This window comes from Symphalangus syndactylus, chromosome 5, assembly GCF_028878055.3.
Source record: "Symphalangus syndactylus isolate Jambi chromosome 5, NHGRI_mSymSyn1-v2.1_pri, whole genome shotgun sequence".
Lineage (NCBI taxonomy): Eukaryota > Metazoa > Chordata > Mammalia > Primates > Hylobatidae > Symphalangus > Symphalangus syndactylus.
This window is the reverse complement of record NC_072427.2, coordinates 141316130-141330140: the sequence shown is the minus strand read 5'-3', so window position 1 is coordinate 141330140 and position 14011 is coordinate 141316130. Positions and strand designations below refer to the sequence as shown.

Here is a 14011-nt window from a genome sequence, read left to right as displayed (position 1 = left end):
GACATAGTAGGGGGAGAGGACTTTTTTCTTTTATGGCCCTGCAGATAATTAAAATACTTTCAATTGAAAAAAGAAAGTCCAGCTTCCCGTCCCCCACCTACACTCCACCCCCACCTCCCCCCGACCCCCCCATTCCCCTTTCAGCTGCTTCTGCGCAATTTGCAGGTTTTCCTGCCCTGCAAGAGCCTGTGTGCTTTTCAACCAAGTAACTTCCTGTGGTTATTTAGTTGAAATATTGTAAATGTCTTATGTTGTTCAAATCTCAGGTTCTCATCTCACATTTTCCACTTAAAAATTCAAGTTCTTGTAAAATAATGGATGCCACAATCATGACTTTGAATAATGATTTCTACTGCAAATCGCCTCAGGAGGTTCTGAATCCCTTGCTTTCTCAAGAGAATCCCTGAACAAAAACGAAAGTTTCTGTAAGGTGTTACCGCTCTTCGAAGGTGTCAGGACCCTGTCTTCTCTAAAGGTTTTACTGTGTAAAAAAGCAGCTGTTATTTAGAGGATGATTCATAAGTCTTTCCCAGGTACTTAATTAGGATTCTGAGCAATGAATTTTAGTAAGTGGGGCTTCTTTATCCCTGGTCTTGAAGATAAGCCTTTACAGCAGGAAGGCTTTATGGTAAAATTTTGTTATATTTATAAATGCTTATAGTTTACATTTGTTTCAATCCTTGCCCATCTTCATAACCCAAAAGGTATTTATTTTTCTTTTACTTTTTGTTAAAGATAAAAGAGTTGGAACACTGTCTTGAATGGCTGGAAAAAGTCCTGAATGGTCGAACTTCACTCCATGATTTTAATACTTGACTCAGAGGGAAGAGGAAAAGTCTATCAGATCTTGAAGAGGTAAGAATTATTGTAATGGGGCCGGGCGCGGTGGCTCACGCCTGTAATCCCAGCACTCTGTGAGGCCGAGGAGGGAGGATTACGAGGTCAGGAGATCGAGACCATCCTGGCTAACAGGGTGAAACCCCATCTCTACTAAAAATACATAAAAATTAGCCGGGCGTGGTGGCGGGTGCCTGTAGTCCCAGCTACTCGGGAGGCTGAGGCAGGAGAATGGCGTGAACCCGGGAGATGGAGCCTGCAGTGAGCCGAGATCGTGCCACTGCACTCCAGCCTGGGCGACAGAGCGAGACTCCGTCTCAAAAAAAAAAAAAAAAAAATCTCTTGCTTATAGGAATAAAAGAAAAAAATCGTGTCTAAAATAGTAATACTTTTAAAAACTCTTGAAAATTCCCCAAGATACAGGCAAAAATTTAAGCTAGTTTACAGAACTCATTCCAGGAAGATCTCGTTAAAAACTGCATCAGAGATTTGCATGCCCATTTATTTGGTATGTCTAAGAGTTACTGGATGCTTACTAACGTATTTAATTTTCAAAACACTTTGATACAGGTATAGGAGTCAAATAACTTATCAAAGGTCACTGCTCAGTGGTAAAGCCAGGATTTAGGCTGAGGCGGACTGGCTCCAGAAAGACCGCCTAAACCATGACAATAGCTCTGACGACATTTATTGAGTCCCCAGTATGGGTTCATCATTGTTCTAGGCAGTAATGACATATACATAAATATTTGAAAATGTTATTTCAATGAAGTCAAATCTTTATTCGGATAGTTAGAAGGTTAAATTTGTTTTACTTTAAATGTAAATGAATCCACATACAATGATTATTTTAAAAAGCAAACGTCCAACATTACATCACATATCGGTGTTAACTGTGTCACTGAAAATGTTCAGGTAAAAATGAAATGACCTCGATGAATTAGGAGAAAGTAATTTTTAATTAAAAATAAACACTTGAAACAAAACACGTTTTTTGTTTCAAAAAGCATGGGTCCGCAATTCAGGTATATAAGAATAAACTGCCATTCTGACTTTAGTCTCTGGGCTCATTTACAAAGAGACCCGGGGGACCTCCACGTCTTCGCAGAGGACCGGATCCGCTGATCTGCGGCGCCCTGGCTTGCGGGGAGCAAGCCAAGGCCAAGACTTTGGCCTCTCCAATAAAACCTAGTGGCTCTTTGCAGGCCCATAGCCTCAAAGACAAAAGATATTTTGGCTAGGCGAGCTTGTTCCTCCCGTCAGCACAGGAAGCATTCACGTCTGGTCATCACTCTAGCTTCAAAGACTCAGAAGTGAACGACTGGCTGGCTGTGAGCCGCAGGAGCCTGCGGGGAGACCAGTGTGGTCCCTACACTGTTGGGTAGCTAGCTGGAGGCAAGGCGCTTGTATAAGAAACAGCCCACGGACCCTGTCCTGGGCAGGCAGAATTCCGCGGAGAGGCTGTTGTTTCGCCTAAGCAGCACCGGCTGCGGAGACAGAAACCTACCTGACTAGTACGGTGTATTATATGAGAACATCCACTTAGCATAGCAACGTCTACGGACAACTCCTGTAGCTCTTCTTCTGGATTGTTTTCTGTTTCCAACCATGTTTTCTTATTTCCTACTAGTTTATTTGCTTGGGAGCGAGCGTGGTCGTGGAAAACCCGTAACCACTAAATTCATCTGGGTCCCCACACACAGAGTGGGCTGGCCTCGATATTTATGTGAGCGGCTATGTAAATGAGGATTCGGAGATTGCTCTATTGATTGGAGAGAGCTGGAGGAGGCGGTCTCTCTTCCAGAGCGCTAGTTGGGAGCGGAGCCTGCCTGTCATTGGTCACCAGAGCCAATGGAAAGGGGCTGCCGCGCGGCCGTAAAGAGTTTGTAGAGCAGTTCGGGTGCGGTACGTTGCATTCCGGTACCGGACGCCGAGAGCGGTTTGTCTCCGTCTCTGGAATTGTAGGCGAGAGGTGATCATGTCCGGTCGCGGAAAACAGGGCGGCAAAGTGCGAGCAAAGGCCAAATCCCGCTCCTCCCGCGCGGGCCTGCAGTTCCCGGTGGGCCGAGTGCACAGACTGCTGCGCAAAGGGAACTACGCGGAGCGGGTGGGCGCCGGGGCGCCGGTGTACCTGGCGGCAGTGCTGGAGTACCTGACGGCGGAGATCCTGGAGCTGGCTGGCAACGCCGCGCGTGACAACAAGAAGACCAGGATAATTCCCCGCCACCTGCAGCTCGCCATCCGCAACGACGAGGAGTTAAACAAGCTGCTGGGTAAAGTGACCATCGCTCAGGGCGGCGTCCTGCCCAACATCCAGGCCGTGCTGCTGCCCAAGAAGACGGAGAGTCAGAAGGCGAAGAGCAAATGACCCTGACGCCGCCCTCAGGGAGCTGGCTCCCCCAGCAAGGGCCCTTTTCATGGTCGTCCCGCAATGCTTTTGAATGTGCTGGATGTCATGGAGGGCCGGGGACGTCTAGCGGGGAGGTGGGCGGCGAGGGGCCCGGCGGGAGCCAATAAAGTTGGTGAAAATCGTTTGGTCGAGAGAGCTGTGTAGTCGCGGGGACCTGCCGGATGGCCCCAGGGGAGGGGGGCGACCGGGAAATCCCTGGAGCAGGTACTGGTGGGTGGGCTTGAGCCACTCTGAACTGCTTTAGTCCGCAGGTCACCCTCGAGGCGTCAGGGGAGGGTGGCCTAGAGGTGGGCAGGGTGGGAGCCACCTCGCTGTCAGTAGGGGAAAGGGGAGGCAGAGTCGGCGCGGCGAGGCCTCCTCCGGAATTATTTTTACTTCCCCTTCACAGAACCTTCGCTCTCCTGCCAGTTTGTGAGCCACTCAGGACCAAGTTCTGGGAAGAGACCGTCGGATCGAGCTGGGCTCGAGTCAGGAAGTGTCTTCGGCCATATTTTTTCAAAAAGTGGAGTAACTTTACGTCTTGGAAGGGTGGCTCTGATGGCACGATATCAACTTAAGAGATTCTTCTTAGCCTAGTAGCTGCTGTGCTTTCATGCTTTGGATATCAGATATCTTTATATAGCACCTTTATGTTCATATTTTTTTTTAATGAAGGAAACGTTCAATAAGTGAGTCATGAGGTTGGAAATTCGCTCCCCTGACAGTCATATTGCATAACATTGCAGCGCCTTTAGTCGTGAGTTGCATATGCTTGAGCTTTTAAAGTGATGTTGTCAAGTTTCTAGCTTCATAATGATCCTGTCTTCATCATATCATGTTCTCTTTGAGACTCGGTTTGACTTTGCTTTCAAACAAAACAAAAACCTCTTGCTTTTAGGGGTTCTTACCCAACAAATAACCTGTTTGAAATCTCTTATATTCTCCCACTAACCTGAAGCAATGACCTCATTCCGGTAATGTCTTTGGGAGTTGCGTTGCCTAATGGCACAATATTGCTTTAATAAACATGCGAGGAAAGATAGGGCCAAATATTTAAGTGCAGGGGGAAACACATTTCAGACCAGGAATCCGCATTTAAAAGTTAACACTAGTAATCATCTTCTGCCCTTAGCTGACACTCCCATTTATTTCATCCTTCTCAGCAAATTTCATCCTGGCTCACAGACCCCCACAAAAAAGATCCCAGTACAGATTTCACATCTTTGGATTCATCTTTCCTGTGAGTCGGAATTGAAGTCTTTCCCAAAAATATGTGTATATGTTGTATGTCTTCATCCTTAGTAGCGCCTGGCCCAGTTCCCCACATGGACTTTATTTTGTCCCCAGTATTTATTGAACAGCTGTCTATGCCAGGCTCTGTACAAAGTGATAGGAGTAGAGCTGTGAATGAGGCCAGCCAGATTTCCACTCTCTTGGAGCTCACTTTATTTTTATTGGTTCCTGAAGACGGGACAAGGAACAAAGACATACGTTAATATGAGAGATCAGCTTCTGTTAGTACTTGTACCTCTCTGCTGTGTGTGGATGAATGATGGAATTACTTCTCCCATGTTGCCATTTTCGAGGTGTACAAAGGTCAGGCCGTGCACACCTCTGTTAGGAGGCAAATTACTGGGCAGGTTCCAGATGTTCTGCTATTCACTCCCTGTGGTTTTGTCATATGTAAAAGTCATAACACCTGTTTTAAGGATTGAGATTGTTCATTGACCGTGTGCCACATATTAGGCAATAAATGGAAAAAAGTACTATGTCCAATGGGGGTATGGGTTTATCCTTATAGATTAAATTATAGGTAAACATTAATAGGACTTTAAAAAAAATGCCAATTGTTAGAATTAGTACTCGCAGTTACCACCTGGGGTCAGTGGAACAAAATGCATATATGGTTTTGACATTTGAGTCTAAATTTCTTAAAGGGATGAGGCATCTGAGGGATTGTTACCAAAATGATGAAGAAATAAGGACAAGGGACATCAAGACATTCATAAGAAAAAGCACCTTTGCCTTTCCCTGGGAAGATTCACAGGAATCTGTCCAGCTCTTGTTACATGATGAGCAACATAGACAAGATTACAAGGCATGGTAACTGCCCTGTCTCCACCCGCCTCTCCCACCACTACCGAAAGGATTCTTAGCATCCCCTCACATACTTTGCCTGCCTCAAAGTTCAGTCAGCCCCTCACCATTTTTATTTTTGAGAGTTTTTTTTTTTAACCTGAATAGTTTATTGGCAGTTTAAAATGCATACTACTACAAAATCAGCTCAGCCCACGATCTGTGATGAACAAACAGTAGTTCTTGCTGATGTGTGATTGTTAATTTAAAAGGCCAATATTTCTTTAAGCATAAGACCATATGGAAAAAGACCTAAGACAAAATCTGATGGGAACTGAATTCCAGTTTTTTTTTTTTTTTTTTTTTTTTTTGAGACAGAGTCTCGCTCTGTCACCCAGGCTGGAGTTCAGTGGCGCAATCTCGGCTCACTGCAAGTACCGCTTCTCGGGTTCACGCCATTCTCCTGCCTCAGCCTCTCCGAGTAGCTGGGACTACAGGCGCCCGCCACCACGCCCGGCTAATTTTTTATATTTTTTAGTAGAGACGGGGTTTCACTGTGGTCTCGATCTCCTGACCTCCTGATTCGCCCGTCTCGGCCTCCCAAAGTGCTGGGATTACAAGCGTGAGCCACCGCGCCCGGCCATGAATTCCAGTTTTTAATAGAGTTATAATCCATAGTTTTATTTACACACACACATACTCTTTGCTGCAGAGATAAGCCGTTCAGTGTGGCTGTGGCTTGGCCAGGATTTGTTTGATCTTTGTTTTTCCTGCAGGGCCAGTCTTGTCTTTGTGTCCCCGAGGACTGGTCTGTTTAGTTGTGCCTGCCTGGAATCAAAAGGTTTAGTCAGGTCGCATAATTGGTGATGATTGGCATACTATATGCAAACTTCACAATGCCCCTTCCAGTTGTTGAAAGGTCGCATACTATGCTGTGTAAGAACTTAAGCTCTCTGCAGTGAGACTTAAATTCAGATTCACTCTACTCCTTATTAGTTATCTGATTTTTGGAAACTTAATCTCTTTAAACCTCAGTTTCATCTCTAAAATGGGCATAATAGTTTACCTCAGAGAGTTTGGGGAGGATTCAATGAATTAATATGAGGACACTAAGATTCCCATATAGAAGTAGGCTCAATGAATAGTAGCTGTTCTTATTTCTATGTAAAGTGAGTAGCGGTAGTTGATGGGAGCTGTTGAAACAGGTAAACAGCATTCTAGCAATCCTATGACTTTTGTGATAGCAAACCATAAAAACAATTTTAGTGGCTGTTTTACTAATTAAAGGACATCCACAATTCAATGTATAACAGAAAAAGTAATAAATGATTAAAGCTTGTGAACCTGAGTTTGCATTTTCGTTGTGTTTTTGTGTGTGTGTTTTGTTTTTTGTTTTGCCCCTGAGGACAACCTAGTTTAGAATTTATGGCTTGTTAAGTCCGCCCACACATTAAAAATAGACCGTTTGTTCAATAATTTATTGAACAATATTATGTGTTACACCTGTGATTGGTAACCAGCTGCAAAGAAACTTATTATCATGGGACACACACTCAAAAGGAAGGTAATAACAGGGTACATGTAGAGAGAAGGAGATGCTCAGGGTGTTAATAGGAACAGGGAATATGGGTACCTGTGTCACTCAGCTGTGTGGGCACACTGGCTGGTGGGAGGTGTAAGCTGGGCTGAGAGGCAGCATGCATGAAGACATGGGGGTCAAAAGGTAACTCCTGCAACTGGATTTGGATCTGAATCTAGGGGAAAAAAATCTGGATTGGAGATAAGCATTTGGGAGTCATGACTAAAAATAGCCAGAGTAGATCAAATCATCCAGAAAGAACATATACATATATATAGACCGATATCAAAAATGGTCACAACCAACAGAATTTGAGGATCTGTGAGATTTAATCAATTGGCAGAGGAAGAGGCATCACTAAAGAGAGGAGAGGATGCGGCCGGAAAGACACCAGGAGAGAAAGTGTCGATAGAGATTTTTCCACAATTTGGATCGCTGTGCTTCTTCATACCCCCTGCTTGCTTATACTTTGCCATATAACTAGAAAATGGTCTTTAAAAGTTATTACTTTTTTCCACACATATGAAATGGTGACAAGCTGGCTCATGTTACTAATGGAATTGGAATTGAAATGCATTTTTACCCTTTACATTTTTAAACTGCACATATGGAAATTCAAGGTATACATGGTGACAGCAAAAACATTTTTCTAAAAAAAAACCTAGAAGAATATTGGCAAAGAACCCTTAAAGATATCCTTTATCATCATTCTTTTTAGTTGAATATAATTTTTTACATATAAATTTTAAAGAAGTTTTAAAAACAGCGGTAACTTATTCATAAAGACAATGTAGGCATTTTAGAATGATTACAACATGAGAAATTGGACTCTGACAAGCCAGTTTTCTAAAAAATCAATAAATGTTTAGCTTTCCAAGAGAGAGAAATGGAGAGTAAGAGGAACAAAGAAGAAGCAGAGGAAGAAATAATGAAACTGGTTTCAGGCAGATATGAAATTATCACTGTAAAGCTTTATTTTGTTTTCTCCATAAGTGGAGGAAGGAAAGCTTACGTGTTGAAAATTGGATTTCGACATATACATACTTGAAGGCGAATGATGACTTTTTTGGGCAGTAACTTGGATCCATGATTTTTTTTTTTTTTTTTTTGAGACAGTATCTCTCCCTGTTGCCCAGGCTGGAGTGTAGTGTTGTGATCACAACTCACTGCAGCCTCCACCTCTAGGCTCAAGCCATCCTCCCACCTCAGCCTCCGGAGTAGTTGGGACTACAGGTGTATGCCATCACACCTGGCTAATTTTTTAATTAATTTTTGTAAAGGTGGGGTTTCACCATGTTGCCCAGGCTGGTCTCTTAATTCCTGGGCTTAACTCATCTTTCCGCCTCTGCCTCCCAAGGTGTTGGGATTATAAACATGAGTTACCATGCTCATAGATCCTTGATAATTTTATCAAGCCATGAAATAAAAAAGCCAGCTTTGCTTAACCCTGAAGTATGGAATCAAAGGAGAGATGAACCCTATATTCAAAAAAATTATTTTTCTTTTCGACAAACAAGCAATCTGCTCATGAGAGTTTGTTTGCTTTCTCTTTTAAAGTACTTCTCAAATGAACTGTCTTTTTCATGTCGAAAGCCCAAGTGACCACTACAATTCCTAAGTATCCCTGATGAAATGGTGCGTATTAGAGATGGAAGTGTACAGATTAGCCTTGTAGTGAGACATCATGAAGAAAGCATGTGTTTGGCCTGAAAGAAGTGCAGTTTTAAATTGTGAAGACTAGGAGAACTGCAGTGGTATGTAAAGATGTGCAACCTCTAACCCCCAGAGTTTGGCCATGGGCCAGCTATTAGTCTAGGCAGACAAAACAAAATAGTCCAGTTCTCAGGCACACATAGACAAGACTGAGGAAGACATCTTAATCAGGTTTGGAAATGGTAACCCCAAGCAAAATTTCTCCTAAGATCTCTGGTCTGGAGACCTTCTGAACTCATTAGCACTTGGAGGTCACTTGCAAACAGATTTATCAGAACTATGTTTATAACTTTCCCTGTGGACAACACTAAATATTAAGCAAGCAGTAGAAGCAAGGAATAGAAGACTAAAAATGGTTTGATGAAAGAATATAAATCTGATTAGATAATTTAAAAAATTCCAAGAGACTGTCTTCCTAGGGAAACACATAAAGTCAACAATGAAGTGCTTCAACAGAATATAGGAACTGAGTTCAATGTGAACTTACTTCCCAGCCATGAGCAAGTGGCACCTCATAAACATTAAGTCACAAGAGGTCTCAGATGTGCACACCGCGTTGAGAGTCCTGGTGCAAGCAATGAGAGCTTTGGCCAAACCTGTATTTTTGTCTGTGTCCTCCAGCCCAAGACCATCAGGAACATACTTGTAGTTGAACAAGTTGGATTTATTTCTCTTTGCAGCAAGGGGGAACACATTCCACGGGGAAATGTGGGGTGTCTCAGTAAGAGGCTGTTAGGGTGTATTACGGGATTTGGGTTTGTGTTAGTTGATTTGGGGGCTTTGCTCAGAATTGCATGCTGTCAGGAAGTAGGGTGCAAGGAATGCTGTAATGTGCAGAATGAAGTGAAACTAAAGCTGTAATTGGTAAATATGCTAATGCATATTAGTCAGGATAGCGGGTTTTTGTTCATTTTGTTGTTTGGACAATGTTCATGTTTTTGTTTCTGTTCAGACATGATTACAGAATGGTCTTGTTTTTTATTTGATTTTTCACAGCCTTGTCTCGTGTTAGTGTTCTGTGAATTGTTTATGTTCAACAGATCACCACAGTGTAGCTGTGTCAGGCCAACTCCTAGCAACAGCACCGCCTAGCTGATAGTCCAGGTCAGTTACTGTTTGTCATGGGCTGCTTTTCCCTTGTTCATTAGCTAAAAAAAACAATGTGACACCCAGAAGAGTGGTTGCTCAGCGGTGGAAGTAGACAAATACATCTCAAGGCAAATGTTGACAGCGTCCGAGCATCATGCAAAAGATGGAGCTACTGTCTTCGAGTAGTTCAGTTACACATTTATATATTTTAAGCATCCATATCCGCTAACAAAATCCGCGTTTTCATGTTTATAAAGTAACTTTCTATCTTGAATTTATCTTTTTGTCCATCTTCACATAGGGTAAGGATGTCTCTGTTTCTTGAACATGGTATTCCAGGTGTTCCTAATAATAAATCATGCTTTAAATTTTTTATATCTATATATGTAGATTACTTATATTTATTTAAACGTATATATTAGGCAAATACCATGAACTCACTTTCCTCCCTTCTTCCAATATCCAGTTTCCCATTGCCCAGCCCAAATGGAAGACAAAAGACAAGAAAGCCCATTGGTGCCCTATCTACAGTTTAGCCTTCTGGAGGCATACAGCAGGGTAGAAAAGTATAAAGAGGGCATTAGGAGGGCAGACCTCTTAGTTGTCCAAATATAATATGAGAATGCATCCATTGCTGGGGTAAAGAGTGTCACTGGACCTTTTACAACATGATAAAGGTTATCTCCTCACAAAACCCTTGATATACAGAGTGTTCTAGCAAGAGCACACAGTCCAGATGAAATCTCTGTGTTGTAAAACTTTCATAAGAGTAGTCCTTAAATGAAGTCTATAAAATTTATAGCTTTACAGATTCCAGCCTGTTCTTCTGCCATTCTTTATACCACTCATCAGCCATACAAAACTATCTCTTGTCTCTTCCAGCAGGGAACAAGGGCACAGAGAACTCGCACCCTCTTCTTTACTTCAGTGCATCCACTAGAACTAGACCAGGCTTAATCTAACTGCAAGGAAGCCCAGGAAATATAGAAGAGAAGATGAAATATTTTGGTGAGTACCATTGTCTCTGCCAGTTTCTTGGAGCATTTTTGCTTACTTCCTAGTTCTTAGCTTTGTTCTATTTAACATACTTCTGTTGTGGAGCTTGCCAGTTAATTAAAGTTCCTTTGAGATTTTTCAAGAAAAGTGACACACACAGTTATATTAGCTAGCACACATAAGCTAACAGTACTAGTTAGTAGCCCCTGCCAAAAGGGGCTTGAGAAATATTCCATTTGTTTTTGCCAAAGGAACCTGTGCTAAGAATTGTTTTAAAACATTGTGATAGTAGAAGTAAAGACCACTGAGTTTTCTTTGGATTCATGTGTGCCAGTTATGAATTTATTGGTTCTGAGCTCCAAATTAAAACTTCAAATTCGGCTCTGGGAAGTTTTCTCAGTAGAGGGCCCTGTAGAGAAACACTGCAGGAAGAAAGGGCGTATTTCCATTTGGACACCAAGTAAGGTGGGCTACCTGCTTTCCGTGCAGGTTTCATGTTAGGAAACCAGAGTAGTGACAGAAACTGTATAGCTCACAAAGCCCAAATACTCACCATCTGGCCCTTTAGAGAAAGTTTGCTGATCCCTGTTCCAGTCTATCTGTGGAAACAAAAATGAAAAATACAAAGCTCCCCAAACCCCAAAGCATCTATTTTTTTTTTTTTTTTTAAAAACTAGCAGAACAACATCAGTTACTTCAAACAGATACTTTTTAAGGTTAACCCTTAAATTTTAAAACAATCTCTCCTAAAATTATTTCTTCAAATACAAGGTTTTTTTTTTTTTTTCCCCATGAACATGTATTTTATAAATGAACTTTGAGGGTACAAGTGTGAATTTAAAAATACTTCCTCCTTTGGTCTGGGTTATTATACAGTAAGAACAGTCTTAGGGGAAGATGTTGGATTTGTACTTGGCCTGGGTTTTACTTCCCTTTTCAATCAAGAAAGCCATCAAACATTCTTTGAAGGTATGGTTTTCTTTGCAATAAGTTGCTGAAGCCCTTTTTCACTTTTACAAAGAAGTTCAGCCTTCATAAAAATAATATGGCTTTTTCATTTGTGGGTGGTGTTTTATAAAATCAGACAGGATTTCAGAGATGTATGTTTACCCCTCCTCCTGCCTAAACTTTGGCTGTCATCTTCTTTTTTTCTTTGCCTCACTCCTCATTTTATTGGGATCAAGATTGCTGGGTATAGACAGTAATAATGAACTGTGTAGTTAATTCTGTTCTTCCTTGGACTGTAAATTTTTCTAGAGATTCTATGGCTAGAAACTGTTGTATTCTTTCTTCACAAAATATTGTTACAAAAGCCATTAAAATATTTTTTACATTTCTTACAGCATTTTTAAAGTGTTAATTCTGCATATATTTATCTCCTGCAAAAGTGGTGTAATTCTTACTAAAAATGGACTTATCGTGGTATTTTACAATTTTAAAAACACAGCTTATTTTTAAGCTTAATATGCCTGGAAGGGAAAAACTCTGTGACTGGAATAACATGTCAAGAAAAAATGTGTTTGGGGACCCATGGTCCCCAAACTTCTTTGCAGACTTCTGATTTATTTAAAATACATACTTTCTCTATTTGGTTGCAGCACCATTAGACCCACAGTGTATAGTTAATATTTCTAGTGTATATTTAATATTTCTAAACTTACAGAGAAAATATTCAATTTTTTAAAAAACTTCAAAAAAGTTAACATATAAAATTATAAACGTAAAATGAATATGTCTTCACTGGCACATGGCATATATATAGCTAATTTTTCCCCCAAATTGTTCATAAACAGTTAAAGATTCTTTAAAAATTTAGCAAGTATTGTACTCAAGATTGAGACAGATAAAGACAATGAAGTTTATTCCCTGAATTTCCTTAAGGTCCATGAGGGTAGGGAGCTTACTTGATTTAGCTCACCACTGTATTCCCAGCACCTAGCTCAGTTGTTGGACAGTAACAGTCTATAGAATAAGTAAACTTCATAAACTCTGACTCTGATGTCCCCAAATCCTCAAGTATGTCATTCCATCAATTACCCCATCATTCTCCACCCTCTCCCTATTGGCTATTGCCCCTCAGCAAAACATCTGTCAATTAAAATCCCTCCACTCACCCAGAGCATAGCCACCTGCCTTCTCTCCTCTTTCATTCATGAACTACAAGGCCTTCTTAGAGAAAAAAGCTGGGAGACAGTTCTTTTGGCTTCACAGAAGTTCTAGTTCCGACTTTTGCCAAAAGCTCTTATTTCTAAGAATGTAAAAATATGTTTTCCAGCAACTCATTGATACCTTCCTGGATCTAGGATCTGTGTATGAAGAAATTATGTGTAGTTCTGCTTGGTGACAGCTTTGAGCCCCAGAAGTCCTGAAATAAGGCCAGTCTTCCGAACTGGCTGAGGAACATTTTCAGACGTTAGACCCGCTGTAGTGTGAGTTAGGGATAAAACCGTTCAGTTCTATATGGGTAGTGATTGTCCCGTCTTCTGGGCCTGAAGAATTACTTGAATGCAATAAAAATGATTTTAAAAATACTTATAAATAACCCTTCCCAGCTATATGTAAGGAGGTATTTTAATCAAGAGCCCAAACAAGAATATACAAAACGAGAATTGAAACAATCTTGGATAGCATCTAGGGCTTCATGCTGATTCCATGACATGGCAGAGTATTATTGTGGTGATCCTTAAAGGGGCAATTGCTGTCCCTAAAGTGACACTTTGATAAGGAAATAGTAACGTCTATCCATATACATGATTAAAGATTTCTATCATTTACATTTCATAGCTGTGATCTAACCATTTTTGTGAAATTATGTAAGTTATGATCATAACAAGTGTACCCAGAATCAGAGCTAATTAATTCCCCTTTCCTGTGGATACAGCTGATGTATTGTCACATCTTACCACTAATTTTCAGAAAATTATACTAGCAATATAAGGAAATGCCTTTATGATAAACTATCAACAGCTTTCTTGTATTAACATACATCAGAAATCTCCAACTCAAGGCTGAGATGGGAAGATCACTTGAGGCTAGGAAACCAGACTGGGCAACATAGCGAGACCTCGTCTCTAAAAAATAAATTAGCTGGTTGTGGTGGCACATATCTGTAGTTCCAACTACTTGGGAGGCTGAGGCCAGAGGATCACCTGAACCCAGGAGTTTCAGGCTGCAGTGAGCTATGATCACATCACTGCACTGCAGCCTGGGCAACAAAGCAAGAACCTGTCTCTATTGAAAAACGATAAAAAAAAATCACTCCCAGAAAGAATATAAATTTCAAGTAAGACCATTACAAATATTTCAGACCAAGTATTGGGAAATAATTCTGT

The 14011-nt window shown here is 41.3% G+C and overlaps 1 protein-coding gene across 2 annotated transcripts in view; it reads left to right on the top strand.

The window, feature by feature from the left end:
- The window catches only part of H2AJ (H2A.J histone), a 92906-nt gene extending 89535 nt beyond the window's left edge, over positions 1–3371 (top strand). The window contains exons 1-3 of one of the 2 annotated variants that reach the window (XM_055280567.2): positions 223–533; positions 736–855; positions 1408–3371. In XM_055280567.2, coding sequence (XP_055136542.1) covers positions 2816–3205 — 390 coding nt within the window. In that variant the 5' untranslated portion in view covers positions 223–533; positions 736–855; positions 1408–2815 and the 3' untranslated portion in view covers positions 3206–3371. Of the gene's footprint in view, positions 1–222; positions 534–735; positions 856–1407 lie in introns of those variants that run through there. The other variant, XM_063639648.1, reaches the window with a different exon arrangement.
- Positions 3372–14011: the final 10640 nt, after the last annotated feature.